Source organism: Danio rerio, chromosome 16 (assembly GCF_052040795.2).
Source record: "Danio rerio strain M-AB ecotype USA chromosome 16, GRCz13ab, whole genome shotgun sequence".
Classification (NCBI taxonomy): domain Eukaryota; kingdom Metazoa; phylum Chordata; class Actinopteri; order Cypriniformes; family Danionidae; genus Danio; species Danio rerio.
The window spans coordinates 2,145,001-2,159,048 of NC_141036.1; the positions used below are offsets into that span (position 1 = coordinate 2,145,001).

A 14,048-nucleotide genomic window follows, 5' to 3' on the forward strand; every position below is an offset into this window, starting at 1 on the left:
CGGGGCTACGTTTCCACAATGAGCCTGGGTTGGTGAATTTAGTTTTTATATTTAGAAATATTTCCCAAATGATGTTTATTAGAGGATTTTTTCACGGTATTACATATAATATTTTTATAGGAAAATCTGTAAAGTGTGAGTTAATATATTAGTTGAGTGTTTGTTATTAGCTTATGTATGTTATTGGGACGTTATTCTAGTTGCAACTATTCCTCATTTACTAACAGTTAATAAATGAAGAATAGCTGCAACTTTAGGAAAACATCCCAATAACAAATATAAACTATTAACTGATACGTAACAAGTCTTTAATAAGTTACTAACAGTTTGTTCATGATCTATTACTGTTTTATTAGGTATATATTTAAATCATTAAAATGCAGTTAACAAGTCGTTTATAACTTGTTAACTAACAGCTTTTAGGTTATCTATTGGCTATCTATAAGGCACAGTTATAAATAATCAACAAACTATTTACTTTTATTTAACAAGTCATTTATAACCCATTAACCAACAGTTTATTAATGATTTTCTAACTAGTTATAACGGATAGTTATTCTAAAGTGTTACCGATGCTTTTGATTCAGCTAGGAAGAGGTTATTTGTGTTCACGACATTTCAAAACATCCTAGAAGCTCGATGAAAACCGTGCTAATAACATGCTAAATTAACATGCGAGTTAGGAAGTGTCTACTGTGTATTAGATGGACATATTATCGAGTGTGAATACATTACTGCATCTAAAGCCTAAAGATCAGATTGAAATGCATTTAAAGGAGACCCTTTTCACTGCTCGTAGCGAGCTGTTTATAACAAGCCTTTTTCTTACACTTGCAGGCCCACTGGGACGGCTTGACCGGACGGATAAATTTCAACAGGACCAACGGCCTGAGGACAGATTTCGATCTGGATGTGATCAGCCTGAAGGAAGAGGGGCTAGAGAAGGTGCTGAATTCCTCTGCTTTCACACATCCTTACTTATGTACCCGCTGTCCTTCATAAGGACAAATGTGTGTACACCTGAAAATACACACTCACTAACAGGCAATAGAATCCTACACACACTTACACACACACACATATGCATGCATTACGGAGAGCCTCTAAGCAAATCGTGACCTCCCGGTTCTCTTCCACATGTGTCTGCATCTTCATGAATAATTTATCCCATTAATAATAAGGCCCTCAGTAGCCCTTTAGCCTTATGAAGACTGAATTAAACAGGTGATTTGCAATTACAAACTACAGGCCGCCGTGTTTTCTGAAGTACTTTGTTTTCTGATAGTTGAACGTGCATGAATGTCTGCACTTTGTCATCTTGTTTTGAGCTGTCAGTCCTCAAGAGGGTCCTCTGAAGTAAATGAGACGGTCTTGAGGAGGGAGAGATGGGGATTGCGGGACTCTGGTCTGCAGAAGCGATTCTCATTTGCTCTCTGTTTTTTTATCGCTCCGCTTTGCTCTCTTGTGCACGATAACATGATCCTCACATCACTTCTGCTTCTGAATAGATAACATGCCGATGAGAGAAGAAGCCCGACTTGGATGTTGAAAGTTATTTTACTGTAGTATTGAGGTTTTCATCCTCTTATGTTAATCAGATGTGTTTTTGGCAGATTGGTACGTGGGATCCTGCAAGTGGTTTGAACATGACTGAAAACCAAAAGGGAAAGACGGCCAATGTGACCGACTCCTTGTCCAACAGATCATTGGTGGTGTCCACAATACTGGTACGTACTTTATTTCTTATTGTTTGAATCAATCAATCAATCAATCAATTAATCAATCAATCAATCAATCAAAGTATGTTTAAAGTAAAACATACATAACAGTAAAGATTAATTGGTCTAAACCAAGAGGCAACCTCATGCTCTACCTCATGAAGCAACTACGGAGGTGACTGAAACTGCAATTCATCAACTGGCCACTGGGGGCTGGCTCCAATAAGGAGTAAATTCCCATAGACTTCCATGTTAAAATGCCCAACTTTAAACGCACCCCTTACTCGGTAAAAGCGCCATCTACAAGTACTCCTGTAAACACCTGCAGATGGGACTACCTCAGATTGAGTGCTTATTATTTCGGAAAACAATTATTAAGGTTTGGTATTTTTTTTTTTTACTTCAGTGGATAGTTTAGTTCAGTTTTAGTTTTTAATTTATTTTGATTGTTATTTTTTTTATTTCCGTTAGCTAAAATGTTTTTGACCAATAGTTTTAGCCCTAATTTTTGTCCTCGATATGCAGCCAGTAATACAATTGTTTTTTGTTTGTTTGTTTTTTTTTTTGTTTTGTTTTTTAGACTACAAAAATAGTGGTAATGTGTGACATCAGAATCAGAAAGCAATAAAGATTAATTGGTCCAAACCAAGCGGCAGCCTCTCACGTTAGCTAAAATGTTTTTGACCAATAGTTTTAGCCCTAATTTTTGTCCTCGATATGCAGCCACTAATACAATTGTTTTTTGTTTGTTTGTTTGTTTGTTTGTTTTTTTTACACTACAAAAATAGTGGTAATGTGTGACATCGGAATCAGAAAGCAATAAAGATTAATTGTTCCAAACCAAGCGGCAGCCTCTCACTCTCCTTCGAGAAAGCAAATATAAGTGACTGAAACTTCAGTTCATCAACTGGCCACTTGGGGTTGGCTCCAATGAGGAGTAAATACTCGTAGGCTTTCGTGTTAAAATGCCCACCTTTAAATGCGGCCCCTAGGCTGTCTACAATTACTTCTATAAACATTCGAAGATCAGATTTTCCACCACAGAATGAGTGCTTGTTATTTCTAAAAGCAATCATTCATGTTTGCATCTTTTTTTATTTCAGTTGATAGTTTTGTTTAGTTTTAGCTTTTTCATTTATTGTGATTTTTTTATTTTAGTTAGCAAAAATGTTTTGACCAGTAGTTTTAGCCTTTATTTTTGTTTACTAAAATATCTTTGGTATACAGCCAGTTACAAAATGGTATTTTTATTTGTTTCTTTTTCATTACACTACAAAAAAAGTGATGTGCGACATAGACATAGAGACATAGAGCAGTTATTGCATTGAATAAGTTTGAGCAAAACATAATATTTATAAGAAAATATTTATGTTTGCTAATTATTTTATTTCACTTGTTAGTTTAGTTTAGTTTAAGCTTTACATATATTGTGATTATTATTATTATTTTTTTTTTTTTTTGAAGTGACTAAAATTGCATTTTATTAACTGGAAACTGGGGGCTGGCTCCAATAAGGAGAAAATCCCCATAGACTTCAATGTTATATAACAAAAAATGAGTGCTGAATTATTTCTGATTGTTTGCTGCTTTGTTTATTTTTTTACATAAAAAAAGGTAACTTATGACATTGGAACCAGAAAGCAATACAATTTATTTGGTCCAAATCAAACGGCAACCTCATGCTCTCCATTGTAAAGAAATTACAGAAATGACTGAAACTGCAATTCATCAACTGGCCACTGGGGGATGGCTCCAATAAGGAGTAAATCCTCAGAGACTTCAATGTTAAAATGCCCAACGTTAAGCACGTTCTGTGTGAAGGACCCCTTAGGCTGTATAAGCTGTATAACCACTAGGACATTAAACATCCGCAGATTTTGCTCATTATTTCTGAAAGCAATTATTTTCATTCATTATCTTTATTCATTCATTTTCTTGTCAGCTTAGTCCCTTTATTAATTCAGGGCCGCCACTGCGGAATGAACCGCCAACTTATCCAGCACGTTTTTATGCAGCGGATGCCCTTCCAGCCGCAACCCATCTTTGGGAAACATCCACACAAACTCATTCACACACACACTCATGCACTATGGACAATTTAGCCCACCCATCTCACCTGTACCTCATGTCTTTGGGCTGTGGGTGAAACCGGAGCACCCGGAGAAAACCCTCGCGAACGCAGGGAGAACATGCAAATTCCACACAGAAACGACCCAGCGACCGTCTTGCTGTGAGGCAACAGCACTACCTACTGCACCACTGCGTCGCCTTTTTCAGTTAGCAAACATGTATTTGACCAATAGTTTTAGCTGTAATTTCCATTAACTAAAATAACCGTGGTAATAGAGCCAGTTACAGTTGTGTTAAGCCATATACAGAACATGTTCTTGATCTGCTTGTCTCAGTATTCACTGAATTTCTGCATGTATGAAAACAAAATGTCAACACAGAGGTTAATGGGTTTAGTGTCACAGAAAACAGCCAATCTGTATTTGACAATAGTGGCAAACTCTGCATTTCTGAATTTCCACATCTTCATTTTATTGTATTGTCCCTTTGATCATGCAGAACGTCAGGATTCTGAGTCAGAAAATAAAAATGAGAAATGTCTCACAGCTTTATGCATCTGAATGCCTTCACTGTTGCATCATAATGATGGACCTGCTGTCAAACCTTTTTTTTTTTGTCTGAATGTAGGAAGATATTTACAGGTTTCGAATGAGAATGTATGCACAAATTCCCTGGCTGATAAAAAAAAAAAGTGTTGTTCAGTAAAGGAAAGCGGATTTTCTTTGTTGGCTTTTAAAAGCCTGATTTATTTACTTTCAAATTGACATTGAAAACTCAGCAAATGAGATCAGAGCGAGCGTTTTCTTATGTTCTTAATATCTATTTAATGTCAGTATTCTCTAATGAGATCATCCTACATCCAAACAACAACACCGCATTATGTACATCAGAAAACATTAGCAATAAACTGGATGCGGTTTGTGGTGCTTAGCACTAGACGCTTTATTCCATTTCAAATCATTACATCCTGTTCAATAAAATTAGAAAATGGAAAAAGAAAAACAATTTAACAAAACAAATCTACATCAGATATATAACTATTATATACAGTAGTAAATACTACTATATACCACATACTATATATAACATGGTTTAAAACTCCTGGAGGGCCACAGATCTACATAGTTTAGCTCCAACCTCCTCCAACTCACGCCTGCTTAATATTGTCTAGTAGTCATGAACACCTTCATTAGTTAAATCAACTGTGTTTGATTGTTAGATTAGGGTTGAATATATATTGAAAATATATATATATATATATATATATATATATATATATATATATATATATATATATATATATATATATATATATATATATATATATGATTAAATGATGAAAATGATGAAAAAAAAAATTATATATATATATATATATATATATATATATATATATATATATATATATATATATATATATATATATATATATATATATATATATATATATATATATATATATATTAAAACTAAAAACTTTATTAGGTACACCTGTCCAACTGCTCGTTAACACAATTTTCTAATCAGCCAATCACATGGCAGCAACTTAATGCATTTAGGCATTTAGACATGGTCAAGATGATCTGCTGCAGTTCAAAGTGAGCATCAGAATGGGAAAGGAAGGGGATTTAAGTGACATTGAATGTGGCATGGTTGTTGGTGCCAGACGGGCTGCTCTGAGTATTTCAGAAACTGCTGATCTGCTGGGATTTTCATGCACAACCATCTCTAGGATTTACAGAGAATGCCCCGACAAAGAGGAAATATCCAGTGAGCGGCAGTTCTGTGGGCGCAAATGCCTTTTTTGATGCCAGAGGTCAGAGGAGAATGGCTAGACTGGTTCCAGCATAGATCGGCAACAGTAACTCAAATAAGCACTCGTTACAACCGAGGTCTGCAGAAGAGATTGGCATCATGGATGTGCAGCCGACAAATCAGCAGCAACTGCGTGATGCTATCATGCCAATATGGAGCAAAATCTCTGAGGAATATTTCCAATACCTTGTTAAATCTGTGCCACAAAAGGATTCATGGAGTTTTGGAGGCAAAAGAGGGTCCAACCCGGTTCTAGTAAGGTGTACCTAATAAATTGGCCAGTGAATATATGGCCAGTGAGTGGCCAGTTAATATATATATATATATATATATATATATATATATATATATATATATATATATATATATATATATATATATATATATAAATTTAATTTTAACTTTATTTATTTATCTTTGGTTTATTCATTTATTTTTAGCTTTAGTTTTTATATTTATTAATATGTTTATTTATTTATTTATTTATTTTTAGCTTTTATTTTTTATTATTATTATTATTTTATTTGCTCATTTATTTATTTATTTATTTATTTATTTATTTATTTATTTATTTATTTATTTATTTATTTATTTGTTTGTTTGTTTATTTATTTATTTATTCTTAGCTGTACTTTATTTAGTTTGATTATTTTAGTTTTATTTTAACTTTAAATGAGTCATCCTCACTTTGATTTTGTAAATGGAATCAAATGCAGTATCATGTTACAAAGTAAAGACGGTATAGCTCAGACGTATTGCTCAGAACTTCAAGATCTCTTACCTCACAGTATGTTTACTTTAGTCAATGAACAAAGCCGTTTCAAGACAAAAGGTCAAAGTCATTAAACGGTGTGTATAGCGTGTGTGTGTGTGTGTGTGTGTGTATGTGTGTGTGTATGTGTGTGTGTGTGTGTGTGTGTGTGTGTGTGTGTGTGTGTGTGTGTGTGTGTGTGTGTGTGTGTGTGTGTGTGTGTTTTCATTCGCTTTCAGTGGGCGATCAAAATGCATTAAATGCTGCAAATGCTAGTTGCTGGAGTCGGGAGGCCGAGGATCAAAGCTGCGATGAATGAAAGCAGAGAGAAGTGTGAGAAGAGGCTGAATGCTGAGCGCTGAATGTCAGTCTTTACATGAAAGTTTAATGCCCTCAGGTTTGCCTCTGAAGTCGTCATTGTGCCGCCGCAGAAAGGAAACTGTTATTAATAGGCTGTGAGCAAACACACTGCAGGTTTGCTCTCAGATTATGAAAGAAAAAAAGTTTAAAGAAGACGAGTTAAGATCTTATCACGGAAAAAAAATAGCACCAAAATTTAATTATACAATGTATCATTTTTATTTGAATGCGAACATACACTAAAAGATTTTATGACATGAGAGGTCGCCACAGCAGAATGAACCGGCAACTATTCCAGCATATGTTTTTTGCAGCGGATGCCATTCCTGCCACAACACCCATACACACTCACATTAGCACACACATTCATACATTACTACCATGTAGTTCCTCTATAGCGCATGTGTTTGGACTGTGGGAAACCTGGAGGAAACCCACGCCGACACAGGGAGAACATGCAGACTCCACACAGAAATGGAAACTGACCCAGCCGGGACTTGAACCAGCAACCTTCTTGCTTAGAGGTGAACGTTCTAACCACTGAGCCACCGTGAAACCAGTGCAGTGCTTTTAAAAGTTACATATTGTGCAGTGGTTCAGTAACTTTGGATGCTTTTAAAGATGATTTTTAATCCTTTAAAGTGATCTCATCAGCACTCATAACCATGCATCCACTGTAATATTACATAATTGTTTTTTTATTTTCATATTTATAAGTAAATTTGTGTTTTACATGCATTATAAATAGCCGTGCCTCATGTTTTTTGTTAAAACTAACTAGCTTGTCTACGGTTTGCTGAGCGATCTGAGCAGCTTACAGTTTATATTAATATTTAAAGGAGATTAAACATTTAAAATGTATCTCTGATGAAATATGTTTACTCACATTTTGTATTATTTATTAAATGATATAATTTCCAAAGCCTAATTATGTAAGCAAGTAATGTAAAAAATCCATACTGCATTAAATAAATAAATAAATAATAATAATTATTATTATTATTATTATTATTATTATTATTATTATTATTATTATTATTATTGTCATCATCATCATCAGTTTTTTATCATTTTAAATTAATTATGAATAGTTAAATATTTAATAAAAAATGCAATAATTAAACTATTGTTCTTTAACTACCATCAGACTATTAAACTATTAAAAGTAAACTGTTGTGTATTATGCAGTCATAATAATAATAATAATAATAATAATAATAATAATAATAATAATAATGTTATTATTATTATTATTATTATAACTTTTTATATTTTTATCATTTGCCATTTTTTATGAACATTTAAATACCTAAATATTTAAATAATTGAATATTCATTAACTATTATTAAACTATTAAACATAAAAGTAAACTATAATGTGTGCATAATAAAACTATTAATAATAACAAAGTAATAACAACAACAACAACAACAACAACAACAATAATAATAATAATAACAGAAACAACAACATTAATAAAAAAATAAAAAATAAAAAAATAAATAAATTAATTAATTAATAATAATGATGATGATGATGATGATGATAATAAAATAATTAGTATTGGTGTTATTATATTATTATTATTATTATTATTATTATTATTATTATTATTATTATTATTATGTAAGCAGTTTTTATGTTTTTAACATTTATAATTAATTATGAATTTTTAAATATATAGTTTTTAAATGCATTTTGTTTTGGAAAGTAAACTATTGTGTACGTATTAAGAAACTATAACGCATTTATTTTTAAATTTAAAACTTTATTATTAAATACATACATACATAAATAAATAAATAAAATAGTATAATATTAAAGCAAATAATAATTGTTTTGTCAGTTTTGATATTTTATCATTTATAATTAATTATGAATATTAGATAATTAATTATTAAAATAAATAAATCTTTATTACACTAATAATAATAATAATAATAATAATAATAATAATAATAATAATATAAGGTTTGTTGTTTCACTTACATAAACTGTATGAAACTGCAAATAATTATGATCCTGACTCAAAGTTATTATTCTGTATTAACTTCTGTATGTCTCAACCAATGTACTTCAAGACCTTAGATTGCCATGTTACTACAGTCGTCCCTACCTAGTTACTTTCCTCTAGATATGCATCAAGCACTGGTAGATAAACAGCCCAGTGCAGCTTCTGATATTCTCCTACAGGATTACTCATTTTGTATTCAGCGTGCATCCGTCAGCCGCTGAAATGTACTGTAGGCTTTGGAGCAGTAGTTTACTCACACGTCACAATACAATTTCATTTTTCCCTTATCTTCCAGAATGTTTTGTTTTTCTAAGCCTGTGATTAATAGCTGAATGTTTTCAGCATCACAAATTCAACTCGGTGTTCTCGGGGTTGTTGAGTTCAGGAAAAGCAGCAGCAAGATTCGCAACTGCCTTCAATTTACACCATTTGTCCATTATAGACTGTAAACATCAAAATATCTGTTTGTTAATAGTTTATTCATGGGTGTGAATAACAGTATGTGATCTCTGCTCTGTCGACCTTTAGGGCTCTAACTTACCAATTTAGGCACAAAGTCTAAAGTGCATTAAAAGTATTAAAGATTCAAGAATCTTTGAATAAAGTGTACTTTTTTGGAGATTTTAACAGATTTGTGTGCTGAGCATCAGTTAAGACAATGTCAGCACCTGTCAGCTTTAATTGTGGAGAAAACTGGATAATTTTGAGTTTTTGTCAGCTAATTTTTGCTCCTGGGTTTAAAATAATTATTAGGGATCAAAATTGGTGGCGAAGCGCAAAATTGCAAGTCGAGTGATGATGCGTCGGTTTCTCATTATTATTCATAGCCGAGTTTTCTTATCGTATGTCCAGGAGGCATCTGAAACACATGCCAGAGCCACCTCAGCTGACTTCTCTCAATGTGGAGTAGCAGCGGCTCTATTCCGAGCTGCTTCCTGGTGTCAGAGTTCCTCACCCTATCCATAATAGTGCGCCCTGCCACCCTCCAAAGGAAACTCATTTCCGCCCCTTGTATCTGAGATCTTGTCCTTTCAGTCATGACCCAAAACTCATGACCATAGGTGAGAGGAGGAACGTAGATTGACTGGTAAATCGAAAGCTTTGCCTTTTGGCTCAGCTCCTTCTTTACCACAATGGACCAGTACACTGACCGCATTACTGCTGCCGCTGCACCAATCCGCCGGTCACTCTCACGTACAATCCTTCCCTCACTCATTAACAAAACCCCAAGATGCTTTATCTCCAGCAAAGTTTATCCAGCAAATGATTTACGCAGCGGATGCCCTTCCAGCTGCAACCCATCACTGGGAAACATCTATACACACTCATTCACACACATACACTACGGACAATTTAGCCTACCCAATTCCCCTATAGCGCATGTGTTTGGACTGTGGGGGAAACCAGAACACCCAGAGGAAACCCACGCCAACATGGGGAGAACATGCAAACTCTACACAGAAATGCCAAAAGACCCAGCCGAGGCTCGAACCAGCAACCTTATTGCTGTGAGATGAATGTGCTACCCACTGCGCCACTGTTCTGCCCTATAACTGTGTTTTCAAAATTACAATTTTATTCAGTATATTCATTCATTTTCTTGTCGGCTTAGTCCCTTTATTAATTCAGGGTCGCCACAGCGGAATGAACCGCCAACTTATCTAGCACGTTTTCACGCAGCGGATGCCCTTGTAATCCCGCCACCCAACCCGCTCTGAGCTGGTATCGAACCGGCGACCTTCCGCATGGGAGTCAGGTGCTCTACCAAGGAGGCTAAAGACCATGGCCTCTAGCGTTTGCCGCCAGAGCACCTTTAGAGGTCAGAGGAGTGAGGTTGTACCTGCACAGCACTTACTAGCTGGCCTCCGTTAAACCCTTCCAGCTGCAACCCATCTCTGGGAAACATCCACACACACACTCATACACTACGGACAATTTAGCCTACCCAATTCACCTGTACTGCATGTCTTTGGACTGTGGGAGAAGGCAGGGAGAACATGCAAACTCCACACAGAAATGCCAACTGAGCCAAGGTTTGAACCAGCGACCCAGTGACCTTCTTGCTGTGAGGCGACAGCACTACCTACTGCGCCACTGCCTCGCCTTATGCAATATATATTGCATAATTTATTAATTGCATAATATATTGCATAATATATTAATATTAATAATATATTAATATTATTAATTAATAATATATATTGCACACAAACACAAGATTCCCGATATATATATCGGGAATCTTGTGTTTGTGTGTGTATATATGCAAATTGGAATGCAGCAAGTGTGTATTAATATGCTGTTGCTATGGAAACTTTCAGGTTGTCGTCAACAGAAGCGCCATTATAAAACACGGTCAGACTTTCATTGAAGATTATCACAACAAACACATTTTTTTTTCCAGTGGATTAACTTGCAGGATTAATTACTCACCTTAAAAATAACAGTGTGAGCTAGCAAAATAAACACTGTACATTTTGATATTAGGCAGACTTTAAAAAGGTACAAATGAGCCAGAATGGTTTGTTTCTCTGAGAGTCAAAAGATTCCCGGTTTTAATGAGATGGCGAGTAATGGAAGGTGACACAGCCTTTAGCGGCTGTTTCTCTCCCATCTGCTGAATGGATTACTGCTTTAATTAGAGATTTTATTCTCTCAATCGCTCTTTTATGAGTTTAGATGCAATATTTGCTGTTCCCGAGGAGGTTGTGTGTAAATTGTCTGAAGCATGAGCATTTGTGTTTAGCAGACTCACTGGAAATGCATCTTTTCGACTTCGTTTTTTTTGGTGAAAACATTCTTCAACATACACTCACTGGCCACTTTATTAGGTACACCTGTCCAATTGTTTGTTAACGCAAATTTGTAATCAGCCAATCAAACCGAACATGAGAATGGGGAAGAAAGGTGATTTATTTGACTTTGAACGTGGCATGGTTGTCGGTGACTGACGGGCTGCTCTGAGTATTTCAGAAACTGCAGATCTACTGGGATTTTCATGCACAACCATCTCTTGGGTTTACAGAGAATGCTCCAACAAAGAGGAAATATCCTGTGAGCGGCAGTTCTGTGGGCGCAAATGCCTTGTTAATGCCAGAGGTCAGAGGAGAATGGCCAGACTGGTTCTAGCTGATAGAAAGACAGCAGTTAGTCGAATGAGCCCTCGTTACAACCGAGCTCTGCAGAAGAGCATCTCTGAACAATGATGGCTACCTCCACTTTGGGTGAATTAAGTATCAATTGAGCATAGTGTCAACGCCACAGCCTACCTGAGTATTGCTGCTGACCATGTCCATCCCTTTATGAGCACAGTGTCTCCATCTTCTGATGGCTACTTCCAGCAGGATAACACACCATGTCATAAAGCTCAATCATCTCAGACTGGTTTCTTGAACATGACAATGAGTTCACTGTACTAAAATGGCCTCCACAGTCACCAGATCTCAATCCAAGAGAGCAGCTTTGGGATGTGGTGGAACGGGAGATTGGCATCATGGATGAGCAGCCGACAAATCTGCAGCAACTGTGTGATGCTATCATGACAATATGGAGCAAAATCTCTGACGAATATTTCCAGTGCCTTGTTGAATATCTGCCATGAAGGATTAAGGCATTTCTGAAGGCAAAAGGGGTCCAACCCGGTACAAGTAAGGTGTACCTAATAAAGTGGCCGGTGAGTGTACGTTGAATGCAGTTTATAGGTAAAATGTACACTAGGGACGTAAGTAGTGAATAGAGCAGTTTACAGTTTATATTAAAATTTAAAGAAGATTAAAGATTTGAAATGTACTCCTGAGGAAATATGGTTAATCATATATCGTGATAAACATTACATGATATCATTTTCAAAGCCTGATTATGGAAGCATACCAATTTCATACTGTGTAAAGTAAATAAATGACTAAATAAATAAACAAACAAACAAACAAACAATCAATCAAATAAATAAATAAATAAATAAATAAATAAATAAATAGATAGATAAATAACTAAATACTAAACTATAATACTAATAATAATTGTTTTTATTTGTTATTAACATGTATTATTATTATTTTTTTTTCTGTTATAATTTTCAATTGTTTATGAATATTTAAATATAAATAAAATCATTTCGTTGGAAACTTTTAGGGGGTGTGCGATATGTTAATATTAATCCATTATTATTATTTTTATTAAATATTATTATTATTATCATTATTGTTGTTATTATTATTATTGTTTTATTTTATATTATTTTATTATATATTATTTTATTCTATATTTTATTATTTATTTTTACAGATTATTTAATATTTATTTTTTCCAGGCCAGAGAAGACATAAAAAACAACCAAGCTCATTCATTTATGCAAAAGCTAAATAAATGTTTCTGCCCAGCAGCAATTACATTTTATGAAATATTAATTTAGTACTATTTTACATGACATTGTCATCAGTAGAGAGTCTGCTGTCCTGGACCCCTTGATGAGGGTCTGGAATAACAAAGTGCACTCATTAGACCCCACCGCAGTGCAATCCTGCCCTCAAGATCCCCCCTTAACTCTATTGCCATCCATAATATCAGCAGAATTCCTTATTGTCACTGCAAAACACGTTAATGTCTTTTAAATGTGCTTCATTTACAAATCTGCAAACTATAATATCCTTTTTACCATTTGAGTAATTCAATAACATCCCGACGTTCAGCATTCTTGACAGGTTTGGTGACTTCCCGAACATTTATTCAGTATGAAACCGATCTCACAAAGACGCACAGTTGCTTTTTTTTATTATTTGATGATGACTTTTAACAAAGTTTTGAAGCCACTCAAACGCTCCAGAAGTGGTTATTGCAGACGCTTCCAGACTCATATTGTTGATCAAGGGCCGTTTGTAATGCAGAAATAGCAGGTTTTCAGCAACATTAATCAAAGACCTCTGGCGCTTGTGAAAATCTAATGCATCTCCTGCTAGTTTTTTTTCCTACTTCAAAGCTTTCAAAAGAGTTTTCAGATATTACGATCCGTCTTGTTCAGAGTTGTGTGTTGCAGTCCTACCCATCAGCCATCGCAGCTTTCTGACCTTCCGTGATCTGCTCTTTCTTTGCCGTAAACATGCAAACACACTAAGAAGATGAGCTTTTGAGTAGACAGGCTCTTTTTTTTTCTTTTTTTTTTGCAGCTATTCCACTCTTTTTTTATGTTATGATTATGATGTTTAAATATTACATTTTAGTAAGTGTGCATGACTTATATTTCCTACTATTATTTATTTGCCTACCACTGTTTTGCTACTTAAGTACTTTTTTTATTTTATTTATTTTTATTAGTTCTCTTGA

At 34.6% G+C, this 14,048-nt stretch overlaps 1 protein-coding gene across 12 annotated transcripts in view; it reads left to right on the top strand.

Annotated features, from left to right (window-relative positions):
* The window catches only part of grik2 (glutamate receptor, ionotropic, kainate 2), a 330,719-nt gene that overhangs the window by 218,263 nt on the left and 98,408 nt on the right, over positions 1-14,048 (top strand). For all 12 annotated transcript variants that reach the window (XM_087285783.1, XM_087285788.1, XM_087285789.1 and 9 more), the window contains 2 exon segments: positions 838-945; positions 1,614-1,727. In XM_087285783.1, the coding sequence (XP_087141909.1) occupies positions 838-945; positions 1,614-1,727 (222 nt within the window).